Here is an 18,175-nt window from a genome sequence, read left to right on the forward strand (position 1 = left end):
TTCCTAATTGCTGTAAATAAATAAGCAGATAACCCACTTAATTGTCTAAAATAAATGGTACAGCTGGATTGAAAATAAATTTCTTTATTATGAAAAAATAACGGATGAACGAAGGATGATTAAATATATAACAAAATCGGCGATTATTCATAGTTTGTTCAATCCATTTCATATATTTTAACCTTACGAGTTGATAAGAATACATACTATGAACCGTTGTTAAAGTAACAGAAAAACTCTTTCGCTGATTGTCTGCACCATTTAGAAGGTACTAAGGACCCCAATGTCAAAAACAAAGTACTTCCACAAGCATAAAATATAGGATATGGATGTGTAATTTAGACATTAACTGAGAGGGTATAAAAAGGAAACATAGAAGCATGGAAGCATATAAAAGGTATAGAGAAAGAAAATCCTGATTGGTTAGTCTTAGAGGCAGCAGAGCTTCCTCTTCTGTCCAAGTAGCACATAAGTGTCAATTCTGTACAACAAACTTGATCGTGAAAACCTTTGTTTTAAAAATAACTTACGCGGTTGATAAGGGAAAGTATTTTTAAAAGATTTACATCAAGGTAATAGGTTCATAGATTTCTGCAGTGGAATATCTCAATCCCTCCAGGTATGACATTTTCAAAAAAAATGTTTAGTTGTTTTCGTTTTCCTTCTTTTTTCTTGCAGCTTATACATTTCTATAAGAAAAACCCAACTGTGATGTGTGTCCCCTAGGCAGTGGCCGGTTAGCTCTACCACGAGTCACTTCTGTCTTGTCACTTCTGTCTTGGCTATGACTAGTGAAAATTTCTTAAATGCAAAGCAAGTTTTGGCAAATTTTTTTTAAAAATACAACATTTTGTCAGACATTTATATGGACATCGTAATATGTTCCACCTATATAAAGTCATTTTTTGAACAACAAAGCTTGTTAACCATCAATGGATTAACGTGAGATTCGAAAGGGTTAATACTTATGACAAAGCTCTTTTTCAAAAATTTATGCAAAGTAACGTTTTTTAAGTAAGAAAGCAATGTATGGAAGTTGTAGAAGATAGTTAAACATAGTTTTAAAACACAATTAATATGTGTCTTTTTAAAGAAAGGATATACACTGCAATATATATATATATATGCAACAAGTAAGAGTCTTAATAATATGATAATGATAATGAATAATAGTATAATAAGGAAAATTCTTTTTTGCATTTAAAAAATGACAACAGATTTTTGACTAAATATGCTCTACACTAAATATGACATATACAATAAATAAATACAGAAAAGTATCTATAATTCGCCCTACAATATTTTTGGAAAATATATAATTAGATTCTGTGGAATTTTTATGGTATTAAAGACATTAAGACAAGTGCCCTTGCAAATTGATGCTTCCTGCACAGAAAGTTGAGCCTACCCCATTAGTGAATATTTTTATTTCTAATACAAAACCTTCAAAGACGTGACTTAGGTTCCTTTGTGCAATAAACTGTTCATGCATAATATACGTATATAATATAAAATAATATATTAGCTTAAAAATTTTATGTGGTGTAACTGTTCACTTGAGTTCTCGGTTATAGAGGTCATTATATGAAAATATACATATATTAAAAATCTTCCCGTCTCGATAATTTTTTCGCCAGCTTTTTTTCATTGAACATTTTTTTCCTCTTATAAATTCTTCGATTTGTTTCTTAAACGTTATTTCGGTCGTTTAAAAAGTTAGTAATTGAATTTAAGGATTCTTTTTCTTCATGTTATTATTTTGTTTCTAATCTGTTAGTTTGTCTCTATTCACTTAAACAAATTTTTACAAAAGAATTTTCTTCTTCTTTATCTAAACTTATTTATATCGCTATATAGTCTGCTAGGCTTCACAAAATCTTTTTGAGTTCTAATGATTCTGCGATAATCTTTTCATTTCGCCAAACATTTTTTTTCTCTTCTTCTTTGAAGTGGTTTTATTCGCTTTATAAACGTTAGTCGTGATCTCTCCGCTATTGTTATTATTTTCTGCAACGTAAACGCTTTCTGGAGATGTGAATATGTCCTGCCCTATAAAATGATTCATCCATTAAAGCACTTGATGTTTTATCAATTACTGCTACCTTCAATTAATTAAATAAAATATTAAATATAAAATTAATAAATTTTTAAACAAAATGGAAATATTAAATATGATATATAAATAAAAATTAATTTCATATACCATATATTTTCATAGAAGAAGAACGATGTTTAAATGAGCAAAATTGGAGTTTAATATAAAACTAATGATTGAGTTAAATAATAAAATATAATGAATTCTTTGCTTAAACTACTGATTAGTTACTTGCTGCTACGGAATTCAAGTTATAAGTACACAACCAATTCGAAGTACAAACAATACGTCTAGTACCACGGACGGTCCAACACGTCTATTTCTAGTTTACGGATGAGTGCCACACACATTCGTACGTAGTCCAACAAATGCTCGTGTGCGCATTGCTCTTGACGTATATGAACTTATTTCAGTTAAAATCTAAGTCTTTGGCTAAAATATTGTTAAATTTGTTTTTGGTTTTTTGTTTTTGTTTTCTTGTTGCCTGTTGCCAGTGTGAGAACTGGCAACAGGTAAACAGTGCTCTTTCTCTCTTTGTATGTTGGGTTATGCGCTCAATACAGGTATTTCAGTGAGCAAAAATCGCACGACACGAACAAAACCGATAGCACATGCCCAATGCCCCCAACGGAGCTATACTTAGGAATTAGTATCAAACAGTTGATCGTACCATTCGCACCTGCAACTAACCAAAGAACGGAATAAGCGGACGTCGCGCATTTTAAAAAATTTACTAACACTACCATAATAAAGTACGTAACGAAGTTTCAATTGTATTTGTATTTGTTTTACAATTTTGTTAGTGACTATGTGTACATATACACCAGTCGAAATAGTTGCTAAGTACCGCGTTTGTATAGTTGTGTTTCATATTGTGTTTATTTGTTTGCGTTTGTTTGTTTGTATATGAATATTTACTCAATATGCATTGTTAAAAACTGGTTATATCGCATTATTGCTTGAAGTATAGGTTAATATAACCCCTTTCGTCTAACAAGCATTGTCATATACCCTATCGTCTGAAATTCCAAGTGTTTTTTTTTTGTTTTTTTATTTTATATTTTCTTAACGTGTGTGGGAAGAGATTAAACTACTTGAGGAGCGATTTGGTAGCTGCATTGGCTTCAGCGCTCCTATTTCAAAGCAAAATGTATTGAAATATTGTTGTTGTTGTTAACGTGTTATCGTTTAGCTCTTCGTCTGCCTATCTGGCTGTCTACCCGTTCGATCAAGTGACTAACTTTTTTTTTTTGTACATGAAAAGCAGCTTAGGAATAAAATTTAAACATGTTAAAAAAGTCAGTAAAGTACTTGTGCTTTTGCTTGTACTCGTACTCTTGTTCTTTCTCAGACAAGACAGGAGCATTATTAAAAAAAGTTCCGAATGTTTTAAAGCGAACTGGTTTATTTGTGTTAAAAAAAGAATATGTGTACGTTGAAATAGTGAAAAATTATTTCTACAGATAAATTAAATCACAATTTACTTGCTTAGTTTTATTAATTAGTGAAAAGTAAAAAATAATTATTTTGAAAAAATTTTATTTTATTTTGTGAAAACAAATTGGAAACCATAAAACCATAAAATTAAAACAAAATTTCGTAAGTGAGAATTTTTAACAAGTATCTCAAGTGAAAAATTTCTGTTAAGAAAATGCGCGCAAATAGTTATTGGCACACGTTTAAAATATAATAAAAATGAAAAAAAAAACTTAAGAATAATATAATAATAAATTTAAATACAATTACACTAATTAATGTTTTTTTTTTATTTGTGAAAAGGAACGTTAAAAATATTTATTTTTTTTTTTTGTTTTTGTCAACAAAACTGAAAAAGCAATACAACGCAAAGATGTTAAAACCTATATGAATGTTACTAACACACATGCATATTAAGTAAGAAATTTAACTTTCAAGAATTTCGTTAGTTGTGTGAGTAAAAAAAAACGCTTGTAAAAACGATGTATGACTTTTGTCCGTTGTGCTGTAGTGCTGTGTGCCTGCTGTTTGTTTGTTTACAAATTCATTACTGTGTATGTAGGTAGGGTTGTGGTCATGGCAGTTGGAAGCTACCACTACAGCTGCATTTGCCACTGTCATTGCCACTGCACACAAAATTTCTGCTGATGCTGCTGCTGCTGCTGGTGCCATTCTGCCACTGCTTTTCTTTTGTTGCAGCTTAGATCCATTAAGCCTTTTTTATATAATTTGTGTGCGTGTATGTGTGTGTATGAATACGTATGTATATTTTTCAGTTCTGTTACAATGTACCGATCATTTGCGAGTACCATGCTTTATTGCCAATTTTTTTTATATTGCCAATGCCTTTTTTTTTGTTTCTTGAAATTTAAACATTTGCAGCTTTTTCTTCGCATATGCACATTTTATGTACAAATTATTGGTTAATATGAATCAGATAAGAAGCAGCATCGGCAACACAGCAGCAATTTAAGAACTAATCCGGTTTTTGGCTTATAAATACTGCAACAAAACAGAATTGCCGCAAGCTTCTGTTTCTTATTATGATTGCTGCCATGATTACTTCATACATACATACATATAGCAACTATATTCAAATATAATTATTTCATTACATACATGCCTAAAAAATATGTACATATATGCATATAACTGAAGTGATTGCTATATTAAAGGTTCTATTAAAAGTTATACAACTAGGATAGTTACTTTGCTTATTAGTATAATTACGTATATACTCGAATATTGCTAATTGTTGTTATTTTAGATTTATATTCTATAAATTTATTTGAAAAAAATATGTAGTTCTTTCTAACACAGTTTATAGATAAATTAAATTTAAATTAAATCCAGAATTATTCTAGAATTGCTAAAAACCAGAGGTACTCATGCATTCTCCAAGATTATTGATTGTACTCACTTACATAGAATAAGGTGAATATCACTGCTTATACACATTTATTTATAAAATAAAATTTAGTTCAAAAATCTAATTCCTTTGTAAATATTAGAAATCGTAATGTACTGTTTCATACCATTAAAAAAACAAACGTAATTGATCTTTTCAGTATAGTTATATTCTTATACATTTTTTTTATTATGAACGTCTTTCTAATTGTACTCAGACTCAGACTCAAACTTAGATTTGTTTAAAAATCCCATAAGATGAAGGATTTGTTTACCTAAGAATATATTTATTCGAAATATTTCATTGTTTAAATATGAAATATTCGTAGTTGTGCACACAGTTCAGTTCAGTTCAGTTCAATTCAATTCTGTAGAAATCTAGAAAGACGAAAGACTTCTTATCTAAAATTGTACAAAAAGTTTTGCCTGATCTGCTGTAGTCGGCTGTGGTCTGCTGTTTTAAAACGCTGATATCTCTCTTATTTTTGTTTATTTTTCAAATATATTTGTTTTCTTTGCTTTTCAACTTTCTGTTGTCTTTTTGCCTGAACATTTTTACTTTACTTTTGTCTTTTATTTGATTTTACCTCAGCGTTTCAACGTTTCAGCAGTTCAGTATATTCGCGTTCACGTTCGCGTTCGTCTTCGAAGTTTTAACTTCATACGAACGAACGTTGGGTCTAATCCAGTTTATTTAATTTTTTGCCTTTACTGTCTTTACACTGTCTGTACCTAAGCATATATATAATCTTCTATGTATGTGTTTGGGCTTATGTTTGGAGCATATGTATTTGCGTGTGTGTGTTTGTGTGTATGTGTGCCTGCCAGTGCCTGTGCGTTCGTTTTTATCTGATGAATTTTTCCAACAAGTGTGTGTACATTATTCAACGCTGGACAAGCACGGCACTGTTGAGCTTTTTCTTCACTGCGCTTCTGCTGGTTTGGATTTTTTATTTTTCATCCTTGTTCAGTCTGAAAAAGAATGAACAAGAAAGTACAAATTTTATACGTTACCATCATCACAAGCACTTATGCGGTTAATTATTATAAAGTATATATGTACATATATACTCCGTATAATTCAACTTTTTAATAAATGTTATACATCTTTTTGCGTACGTAACACAGTCTTAAGAGTATACTACTATAGGAACAGGTGAGCTCAGCGCTACATTGGAATTACCAGAGGCATATTTCTCGTACTTTCTCCGTGGAATATTCCATACGTTCAGTATTGAATACGTTTAATACAAAATGTATTTAAGAACTTTTGTCCAACTGTGATTGAATCTAAGTGAGTTTTGTATACCTTATTATATTTATAGACCAAGACTCACTTTGGCCAGTATGGATCTATTGTGAACAGTCTGGTTTTTAAAATTTAAATAAATTTTAACACTGTTAATAGTTTTCAACTTGATATAACTGAGTAACAACGTCACTTAAATGGTTAAACCTCTGTCTGCCAAAAACAGGGCACTCACAATGGATCTCTTGTGTACAGCCTTGATCTTTAAGCCAGCACGTTGAGGAATATAAATTTTAAATTGATATTTGTACTTATAGAACTATAAAATTTTCCATAGTTTTGAGCTTTAAACTTGATATCATAAGATAATAACGTCAACCAAAGAGTAAAATCACTGTCTGTTAAAAACAGGGCACTCAGAATGAATCTATTGTGTACAGCCGTGATCTTTAATCCCATGTGTTAAAGAATTTAAATTTTAAATTAGTATTTGTACTTATAGAACTGTAAAATTTTTCATAGTTTTGAGCTTTAAACTTGATATCATAGGATAATAATGGGACTTAAATGATAAATCCACTGTCTGCTAAAAGCAGGGCGTTCACAAAGAATATACTCAGCGTTTTCGATATCAATTGAACATAATCAATAAACATCAGTGTCCGAAATGCACAGATATGTCTATTTACAAGTATCTTATAAACTAGATACAGTTTTGAAGTCTATCTTGCTTAATAAAAGTGAGGTATTCTAAAAATACCTAATAATGAAGGTTAAAGTACCTTCATTATTAGTATTCTTTCGCAAATAGTAGCATGTAGTAGTTTAAAATCTTAATTTTAGATCAATCTTTCCATTAACTTTTCAAGGATTAGATTTACATCTCAATCATCTAAGGCTCTTTCCCTACTCTTAAATTTCTATGTATAACAGCTGCATGAAACCCTGAAAATTTCTTATCTTATTCTAATTTCTTATCTAACAACGTTCTTAAGTTAAGGAAGGTTGTCCTAAGGATACAAAAAAAACTACGATGATCGGGCTGCTTCGTTTAAGTGCACCACCAAAGACCTGTTATTTTCTCTTCTAAGTCTTTTTTCGTTTTTTATTGTTTTTGCAAAGTCGGAAATCATTAACTTTTAACATTACAGAGTGGATTAATTGAATTGCTATAGCTTTTGTACTGACGAAAAGATTGCATCTATGTTTTGTCTAACGAGAGCGAATTTTTTATAAATTACAAAGCATTCAGCTTTCAGTTTTTTCGGAAAAATTTTCACTGTTATGGAAATCAAACATGAAGAAAAGGAAAGCCACATGTGGCTATTGTTAGGATAGCCATAACATAAGACTGGGTCTATTCTATAATGACTTTTGTCGTGGTTGTGACTCTACGGATGAGGAAGAAACTCTACATTGCTTAACAGAAAATTCAAAATCTTTAGGCCCCTTTTTCTTACCGGCTTGACAAAACAGTTAGGGACTGTCACATTGGTTCAACCTTGAATGGGAAGTCGTGCCTTTAGGTGTTGTTCATGCGCCGTATATGAACAGCATTAATCCGTGGCATCACAACAGACCATTATTTGAGCTCAAGTGGGTTTAAGGCACAAAGCGGTACTCCAACATAACCTTATCTAGGACACTCGAACACTTCAATGTGAATAAATCTTTGATGTATTAAATCGTCGCAAGTTTTAAGATTATATTACAAAATGTTAAAGTGATGGTCGAAATAAATCAATTTCGCCGGCAGAAGTAACTTGTAAATTTAAGACTACAATTTAACAAAATCTGTACCAGGTGAGAAACAATAACTGTTCAGCTGGAAGTATTGAAAACAACTAGAATTTACTTTACAGGAGATCATATGAAAATTTGGACATTCAATACAAAAAAATTATGAAATGTGCTCTAAAACTATGTGCAACTAAATATTTCAGTGAAAGAGAGTCGACAGTTCAACACGATTATTTACTATCATACGAAACAGGTGCCAACCAATAAAATGTTAAGAGACAACGTTTCACCCTCAGTAAGCTCCAAAATCATCAGATTCAGACCCAGTCTACTTTAAAGCATGACATATTTTATAAGCTAAGTTCAGCACTCCACATACCACAGTGTTGAAGGGTGAAAAATGCCTTCTGCGTAAATGGATAAAGGTTTTGCAGGTTCATTTTAGACTCTGACCAAAAGTTTACCCTCATGTTGGGTTATTTGAAATGATTAAAAAAATTTAATTTTCTGTTCGATATAAAAAGTTGCAGTTGTATAGAGCCACTCTATAGATAGTTAAATTCAATAATTTTGTTGACTTGTGTTGCTTAGATTCGCATAAACTTTGTACGTGAAGTTTCATTCGTTAAATTAAAAATTGTGAAACTATTTTAACAATACTTAAAAAATTGTCATTCATTTCGTCGAACTTATCAGCAGTATTTATAGTTTATGTGACCGGCCACCCTTACCACCTTATTAATAAATTGAATAAATACCTTTCCTTTTAGAGCTTTTTTTATAAGTTATAATTATTATTTATTATATTGATTAGTCTCAGTTGAATTTGAAGAGAAAAGGGTATACAGTTTCCTGTCAGAACTATTGTATGACTTCATGGGCGGACTGGTCTGCTTCCTGGATACACTCGTCTACGACAAAGTCATATTTCGTCGAGTTTTATAGATACATCTCTAGTAGACTCGAAATTGCATTTCATCGCGTTTTACAGATGCATGTTAGTAAATTATAATGTAGGTGTATTTATATCATGCTCTGAGATATTTTTAAGTACATATTTTTGAATAAATACACTGTGAAACATTAAGGTAAAATTTTCTTTAACGATCTTAAATATTAAATCGAAAAACTGTACACAAATCAAACGCAAAACCGCGTATATGTATGTACAGTTTGATTCACATAAATATAATAATCCCGATTTTTAACTTAATATATAATAAAATTAAAAAATGTTCTTAAAAGAAGAAAAATAATTAAATTATAATTATAGAAATTCTTCTAATTCTTCTTCTTCTTTAAATTAATTTAGAATAATTAAAAGAGTAAAAATAATAAAATTTCTTTTATTTATAATTCTTTTACATTTACAAATTAATAATAACAATAATTATATTTACATATAATAAAATATGATTCATATTAATTTTTATGTATAAAAAATACTTAAAATCATATAATCTGGAATATATTATAATATTTTTTCAGAAATCTGGAAAACTACATCGTAATGAAATTATGAAGGCGTCATAATGCCTACTGAAAGCACTTCACTGTTGGAACAATTTATGCAATCACCACCATTACCGTCTGCATCTGGATCTTCGGAACCACATACTGCGGCCAGTCGTGGTGGAGATAATAATGCTGTTACGGTTGTACCGTACGAAGCGCAATTAGCATATCAACATCATTTAGCCACAGGTCTTATATCAAGTAATGTTCAATCAGCTCATCATCATCGCGAAATTTCTGCATTTGTTCCGGTAATGCCTTCAAGAAATCCAATGCGTGGACAAGGTGCTGCACTATATAGTAGCATGCTGGACTCAACAGCAGCTAGCTGTGAGGGAAAAGATAGTAAACGAGGCTCAAATTTTGAAATAATTGCAATGATGGCTGATAAAAGAAAGGAATTGGCATTAAGAGAAGCTGCTGCTGCTTTATTAATGCCACGTCCAACACAACCACCTCCACCAGGTGTTCCGTCTACTGTTATGTATCCTCCACCGTATCTTAGCGGCCCTGGCCCATCACCTACAGCTGCTGGCTCATTTGCTTTTCCATCACCAGCTGCTGCTGCTCTATTTCCGCCTGGTATACCACCTAATATGCATGCTGGACTTGATCGGCGCTTACTACGTGCTCCAGGCCGTGCATCGCGCCCTAAAAAACAATTCATATGTAAATTTTGCAATCGTCAGTTCACTAAGTCGTATAATTTACTTATACATGAGCGAACGCATACCGACGAAAGACCCTATGCTTGTGATATTTGCAATAAAGCTTTTCGACGACAAGATCATCTACGTGATCATAGGTAAGTTGTAAAATATGAGTATTATATAACTGATTACTGATTAGTATTAAATGCATCAAAATAATTCCATGTCTTTTAATAATCACTTTATTAATTTTCTGCTTCACATTAGGTATATACATTCAAAGGAGAAACCTTTTAAGTGCACGGAATGCGGAAAAGGATTCTGTCAATCTCGTACATTAGCAGTGCATAAAATACTCCACATGGAAGAATCACCACATAAATGTCCAGTTTGCAGTCGCAGCTTTAATCAACGTTCTAATTTGAAAACTCATTTGCTGACGCACACCGATCATAAACCATATGAGTGCTCATCATGCGGGAAGGTTTTTCGTCGAAATTGTGATCTGCGTAGGCATGCCCTTACACATTCTGTTGGTGAAGTTGATGGTCCTTCAGAATTTGTTGACGTAGGCGAAGAAGACGATAGCCGTAACATAAGTGGTGACGAAGAAGACTCATTACTTGAGGTTGATTCTCCAAGGCAATCACCAGTACAACGTGTACTTAATGTTTCATCCTCCTTAAATAATTTAACTACAGAAAATAGCCTTAACGAAAATGAGAAGTGTGCAGCAAATGAAAAACGCACGGCAATGAAACGTAAGGCACACTTTGAAGGTGTTGAAGACTCCGATGATTCTGATGATGAACTGATTAATGACGACAATATTGTTGAAGCAGAGGACTTAATCGAAGATGAAGAAGAAACTGAATTGTGCGTTGATACTGCTCAAGAAGAATTATTCATTAAGAAACCTCAAAAACAAGGTGTTACACACTGTCATCATGAGGGTGGTGAAACATATACAATGCGGCCTAATTTAGAACGTGACCAACGTAGTCATGAACATGAAATGGTATTAAGTAATGGTGGTAGTCAGATAACAAATGCAATTGCTTCAGCTTTTATGAATTCTAGCCCTAGTAGTCGCTATAGTGCTATGCGGGCATTTCAAACAACAGATGAAAATTTAGTTATCCCACCAAGAAATTCAGGCTCTAATCCATATATACCGGTGCTACACGTACGAAGAGACCTTCACTCTAAGCATCTTCTATTCCCAAGTACAGATATAAAATCAAAAACGTTATCACCTCCACAGCATCAACAACTGCAGTCATCTTTTTTAAATACTGCAAAAACATCGATGCCCACTCAACCGCTGCATTCACCTCTAGATGTAATGCCCAGCTTTCTGGGCTCAATACCACTCCGAAAACGTTCATCGGGCATAATAGACCTAGAACACGTACAAAATATTAATCAAAAGTCCTACAGCGACAATATAAGTGTTGTAGCACTGAATATGGCGCGACACACACATGCACAATCCACAATAAAACAAATTCAGGGACAGACTCAACATTTCAATATGTTAGTGACCTCAAAGGGATCAAGGGAATTATTTTCAAATCATGAAACCTTAGATAGCATTCCTAGCAAAACTGCTATGACAATCAATACTGGAGCTTCTGTATCAACATTGTCCTCATCGTCATCATCACTATCTTCAACTCCATCGCCTTCATTAACTTTTGCAGGTAGAGATAGATCTGTCGCAACGAAAAGTAGAAAAGAAACCGAAGAAAGTGAAACAAGAGAAACAACTGATGTGAAACCAACAGCAATACCTCTTTTATCCAATTCCAATTCATTAACCAATACTCAGAAAATGTCAACATCTAAAAACGACACAAATTCAGCAACACCTTCATCACAACAAAATCAACCGGCTCGACGTACTGGCTTTAGTATTGAAGACATTATGAGACGCTGATATTCATTAAAGCTTAGCTTTACTAAATGTTGAATTACTTGCATATTAAAAGCTAACATTTTTTTAAAACGCCTTTTTCCACTCAGTCGTGGAATACTCGTATAGCCTCAACAATTCATATAGATATCACTGGTATGTTATATTAACTGCCAAGAGTATAATGAACATTTTATAATACAAATACATGACTACTTTGTAAGTTGATATGTACTAAGTACTATTACTTACTAAACATAATACATATACACATATTACAGTTAGTTAACAATTTTGTCTATAATTCAGTCTGCATGTGCGTATCTACTTAATTGATTTTTACTGCTGGTAAAGAAACTATAATCAGAGAGTCAGCAAAAATCTTTTATGTTTAGCTATCCATAATTGATTATCAAAATTCTGACCGATTACACATACTAAGGAAATCTACATAAAAAGAATATCAATTGTGTGTAGCAGCTTTATGTCTGAGACCCAGTTAAGCAATACCTTCATTTCATAGATTTCTCGAGCGCTCTAAGCCCAAAATGCGGCAATTTAGTTTTATATTGATCACACACACATATGCATCCAGCACTTGCCGTACAACTACATATATAGTTAATTATTATAAGTTATATATATAAGTACAATATATATTTTAAGTTATATAAAATGCAATGTTACTTAAATGCATCTTAGATATAATACCTCCAAACTTTACTTTGTAATGCCTCTCTTGTTAATATGCATACTCTTACTGTGCTACTATTATATATTATTAGTATATTCTTATTTAAGTTCATAGCCCTAAGTTGTAGTAATATCATTGTATTTATACAATAACTTAACGTGCTTTGCACTTCATAAAAAACTAAAAATATAAAGATCTTAGGAAACGCCTAGTAAACTATTTAAGAAATTTATAAGTATTACAAATCAAATGATTTGATTAAGGCAAACTATATATCAACATAAATATTCATCGATATTTAAGTATAATTAAATATATTTATATATGTATGTATGTTATAAAATATTTTAGATTAAGACCTTCCCTAGGTTTCAATACATTCATGCAATTTAAGTTTTTAAGTTTCTAAATGTCTTCCAATTTTATAGTATGCAAAGACCAAGAATAAAAATGAAAAATGAAGTATTTCTCTGAACATATTCGGAAGATTTCAATGTTTCAATGCTTTTATTGATTGGTAATATTCCTAACTTTAGAGAAAAATTCTTCGACAGATCTATGGTTCAGTATCGAATAAAGTGAAATGATGAAGTGTATAAATTATACCGCGACATTGAAGTATATAAACTATACCGTAACATTGAAGTATATAAACTGTATCACGACGTTAAAGCATATAAATTATACCGCTATATTGAAGTGTATAAACTATACTGCGACATTGAAGTATATAATCGCATTTATTCAGTGGATTGAACGGCTCGATGATACCAGCTGACGACAATCTTAAAGTGGTAGTCCTCAAACAATGTGGAATCACGCAAAACTGAATAGATCCGTTCAAAAAATACATAAGGGACAGAGCTCGGAAGCTATATGCGAAAACCGACAGGCTGCCCTACTTAGCACTATCTAATCTCAGAGTAATCACTAATCGCACGGGGCGGTACGCAGATCTTAGATCAATCATTGAATAATCACGAAGATTATGAGGAATACTCAAATTAGTCAGTGAGATGGGTAGGACTCTGCAGAAACCCCTCAGCCATCATAGAGTAAAAGTGCCCAGATGAACTAACTCGGAAAAGGCTCAACATAAGATAGTTATTATAGGAAAAAATAAAAAAAAACCTTCTCATTTACATCTATTAGACCAATTGATTTTTAATAATAAACCTCAGAAAGTTCTGTTAAATTACCGGTAACTATTTTTGTCTTTTGTTTTACATAAAACTGTTCCCAGCATTTATTATATTTTCTCTGCGCATCTAAAATCTTTAAAGGGTAGTCCTAAACTGATTGGAAATCACACAAAGTTATATATTTGTGAAAATATTTAGAAAAAAAATATGTAAAATCTTCACACTTTCACCTTTTAGACCAGTCGATTTCAATAATAAACTTAAGTTACTTAGCTGTAACTATTTTTCTCAATTGCTGTTAAGAACAATAAAACACTTCCCAGATCTATTTGCAGATCACTACATAATACGTGTTCTACATTTTCATTTGAAACCTGGTTAGAACTGTTCCTACAGAAGTCAGTACTAGGGACGTTTAAACTTAAACAAGTCTTGTTCCTTTCTTTCTGACACAAAAGTGATCGCAAAGTAATCACTTATCTTCCTATCGACCCTACGTAACAAGACGTAAGTAGATTGACATTACTCTTTGTTGAACATATGTCACTTAGTGTTTGTGATTAATTTGATGATACAAATGAATGAAAGAACCTTGGTGTTTTCGATTAATGACTTGAATATAGTGGCATAGATAGACAAAAAACAGAAGACAGAACTTGTCTCAAAACGAAAAACTATCAAAATCAGTATTTAGTAACCCAACATGAGAGCAAAGTTTTTTGATATGTTTTTAAAGTTATTTTGGATACTATATCAATCACATATATTTAGAAAGTCTACAAAAAAATGTAAATAAGAAACCAATTTACAGTCAATCACGGTAGACACCAAACGTCCAACAAATTTATACAAAAATATTTTTATAATTTAATTAAATAATGGATTATTTTTTTATTTATAGTTACATGCCCCTATATAATATTATCAGTATTCTTAGAGGTGTATAGCAAATAAAAAACTATGTCAGCCTAATAGAAAATATGCGTTATATGTCAGTGATTATAACTATGGACCAACTACATTACTACTATAAATACGGAAAATAAAATTTTATCTATTTAAATTTTGAATAAAATAATTAAATTTGACCATTACATATTGTGGCTAAATATTTAAATCAAATATTTCGAAAAAATCTATGAAAGTAATAAATTTGATTCTACCTTAAAATAAATATCAAATTGATAGTATAATAAAATATTTATTTATGAATTTTTATTTTTGATGGGGACTATGAAATGTGAAATGTGTGAATACAAATCTAAAAACTTTCATCAGTAAACTTCATAACTTTTAAAAACCTCTACCAGGGGTAAAATTTGTCACGCCTTTTGCTTAATATTGCTCTGGGTCATATAATCAGAAAATCAAAAGTTAACATCTAAGGTAGGAAAACATACGGTTGGTATACAAACCATTGCCACTTTTGTGTAAAAATGAAGGGAAGCATTTTTTCTGTGTCAAAGAAAACGATATAGCTATGAGTTTAAATATATACATATGTACAGAAAAATTAAGAATGCGTGTCAATTATATCCCAATAAGAATGAATGGGATAATTTCCAAAAATCAAGAATTCTGGTACCTTGATGTTAACATTAACACTAGAGAACCACATTACCTACAAAATAGGGTTTAGAATTTCTTCTGAAAACAGTCGAAACCAAAAACTAAGTTTTAGATCGACATACAAAAAATACTCAGTAGAGTTTATAGATTTTTTCAAAATAAAAACATATGTTAAAGATATATAGATATAGTCTTAAGATAAACAGAGTGTGAAAGACCTTTAAAACAAAATTTTTTATTAAAGTTCTACATAATAGAGAATAAAACGTTATTATACATATATTGTATCTTGCACAATAGATCTCTAACATAATAATAATAATATACTGCAATTTAAAATTGGTTTTTTCTCCAATAATATTCCTTCCGATTAGGTCCATAAAGAAAGAATGTGCATATATTCGTAATGGGTTTCCTAGATTTCGAAGGTACACAAAATGAATATTTTATTAACTTTTGTATCAGCCGGATGTTTTCTTTTTTTTTTATAACAGAAGAAAGCGCTCCTTGGATTTCTCAAGAGTACAAAAAATCTTTCTAATAAATGCATGAGTTTCATTTAAAACAATTTTGTTTACGATACAATGGCAGACAGTTTCAATTCCGGGACTGAGTTTCCGTCTGTCTCTCCCGTCCGACGGGCAGATCTCAACGACAGTAATTCTTTCGTATTATGGCATTACACATAAGAAGTACAATATTATTATTTGGAGTCATTAATAATATTATTTTTTATTTTGGTTTTATAATTTTAATTATAATTTATTATATATAACAAAGTAATTACTCCACCTTTATATATAAACAAATCTTCTTTCAATTATATTATAATATTATAAAAAAAATATAGTCGATTTTTAGGGTTTTGATAGTATTTGTCAAACAAACGGCTTAATTAGGATTTTGTTAACATATACGTAATTAAGTTAGATATTGAAAATGGTGTCATTACCTTCCACTAGTAAAATTGAAAATACTTTCATGTTAGATCGAAATACCGTTTTAACAAGCGTGTCTAGTATTATAGATCATTAAGGTCATTATTTATTAATAATAATATAATGTAACAAATGTAAAATTCAAAGTATGACAACGATAGATTTCGCAAAGAGGTTATGTACTAAAAACAAAAGATATATATATATAGAACACATGTTCATATCCTATATTGAGCAATACAATTAAATTCAAAAACAAAGTTACCTAATAATGGTTTAAATTGTATTAAATGTATTGAATTGATACACATTTTTTTATCTTAAGCAAAACCACTACTAACTGTCAGAATCTTTTCAAATACATTGTCTTGGTAAAACAAACCCTTTCGGTTTACTCGTGAATAATCTGTCATAGAGACACAGATTTCCTACGTCTCTTGAAGATTTCCTGTTCTTACGAAAAAAAATACTTCCAATAAAATTATATAGTTATTAATTAATTTAGTATTGTTAAATTAACTAATTGTTTTAAGCAATGTTTATATAAAAAATAATTTCTTTATTCGGGTCTTCTAAATTCTCGATCTGCAAGTGTTTAATTTGTCACTAAGTAACAAGAAGCATATATACATATAAATAATATAAAATAAAGTATAAATAAAAAATTAAGTAAATTTTTATTTCATTTTATTTCTTTTAATAAAATATAAAAAAAATTATTAAATTCGACATATTTAAATTTAAATATTTAAATACGATGTGCTTCTTAACAAAAAGTTAAAAAATTTTTGAGGGAAGTAGTCGGGATCAGAGAAAACTCTTCACATAAAAACATGAATTCCAGAAATCTCTGATATCTCAATAATTGCGTATCTTTGAAATATGCTTTAGTTCTGTTCTTCATATGTATACTAGGTATAACATAATAAGTATATATATTAGAATATGTACCTAATTTACTTGAATAGGGGCAGAAGTTAGTTTAACTCAAAAATGATTTTTTTTAAATTATTATCATTTTTGTGGAAAACATTTTTCTTAAAATTTTTATAAAGAGATTTTCGAAAAGTAATGAACTACAACAACAAAAATTCTTTTTTTATATTATTTGAATTAATTGAATTTTTGGCTGACCATACATCTGTTTCGAGTATTGCATAATATCCATCATCAATAGTCTTGGAAATAATTCTTGCATATAATAATTATATTCGTAAATAACTTTTTTTTTTTTATTTGAGACTGCAAATACCAGGATTGGAACACGGGCCCTACCAAATTTGAAGCTCAGAGTCAGCTCACCTCAACCAACTGACCCAAAACCGTACTAGACTTTCATGTTCGCACATTTTTCTGAAGTTTTGTTAATGTTTTATTAACAAATTCACTTGCTGTGTTTATATTAGAACGAAATCATAAACCAGTTGTAGAATAATTGAATTAATTAATTACATTTTTTGTTTTTAATTGTTAAATTTCAATACTCTTCTGTTTGTAGAGGCATTATTTGTTCCATGATTTATATATTCCTTCTTATGTTTAGAACCTAATCCAGGAACGTAATACTTAAAAACTCGTGCTAATGTTGCTCTACGAACGAAATTGTTTCTAACATTATAAAATATTAAAATACAAAATAAAGTTCTACATAGTAATGTGGACATTATAGATATGTAATATATTTATATATTATATATAAATATATATAATATAATAATTAAGTTATTATTAAAATTAACCTAGCGAAATACATGTTTTTTTTAAATTAATACAATTTTTCAAAAT

General features: G+C 30.5%; 1 protein-coding gene across 2 annotated transcripts; it reads left to right on the forward strand.

Annotated features, from left to right (window-relative positions):
- The first annotated feature begins 2,743 nt into the window (after window positions 1-2,743).
- LOC119687903 (protein bowel) lies at window positions 2,744-13,654 on the forward strand. Of its 2 annotated transcripts, none has more exons than XM_038102449.1 (3): window positions 2,744-2,847; window positions 9,456-10,287; window positions 10,400-13,654. In XM_038102449.1, the coding sequence occupies exons 2-3, from the start codon at window positions 9,500-9,502 to the stop codon at window positions 12,069-12,071; spliced, it is 2,460 nt and encodes an 819-aa protein (XP_037958377.1). In that variant the 5' UTR covers window positions 2,744-2,847; window positions 9,456-9,499; the 3' UTR covers window positions 12,072-13,654. The 2 variants fall into 2 exon arrangements, with proteins under 2 accessions (XP_037958377.1, XP_037958378.1); XM_038102450.1 differs by lacking the exon at window positions 2,744-2,847 and adding an exon at window positions 7,077-8,262.
- The last annotated feature ends 4,521 nt before the right edge of the window (window positions 13,655-18,175 follow it).

This window comes from Teleopsis dalmanni, chromosome X, assembly GCF_002237135.1.
Source record: "Teleopsis dalmanni isolate 2A chromosome X, ASM223713v2, whole genome shotgun sequence".
NCBI classification, from domain to species: Eukaryota; Metazoa; Arthropoda; class Insecta; order Diptera; family Diopsidae; genus Teleopsis; species Teleopsis dalmanni.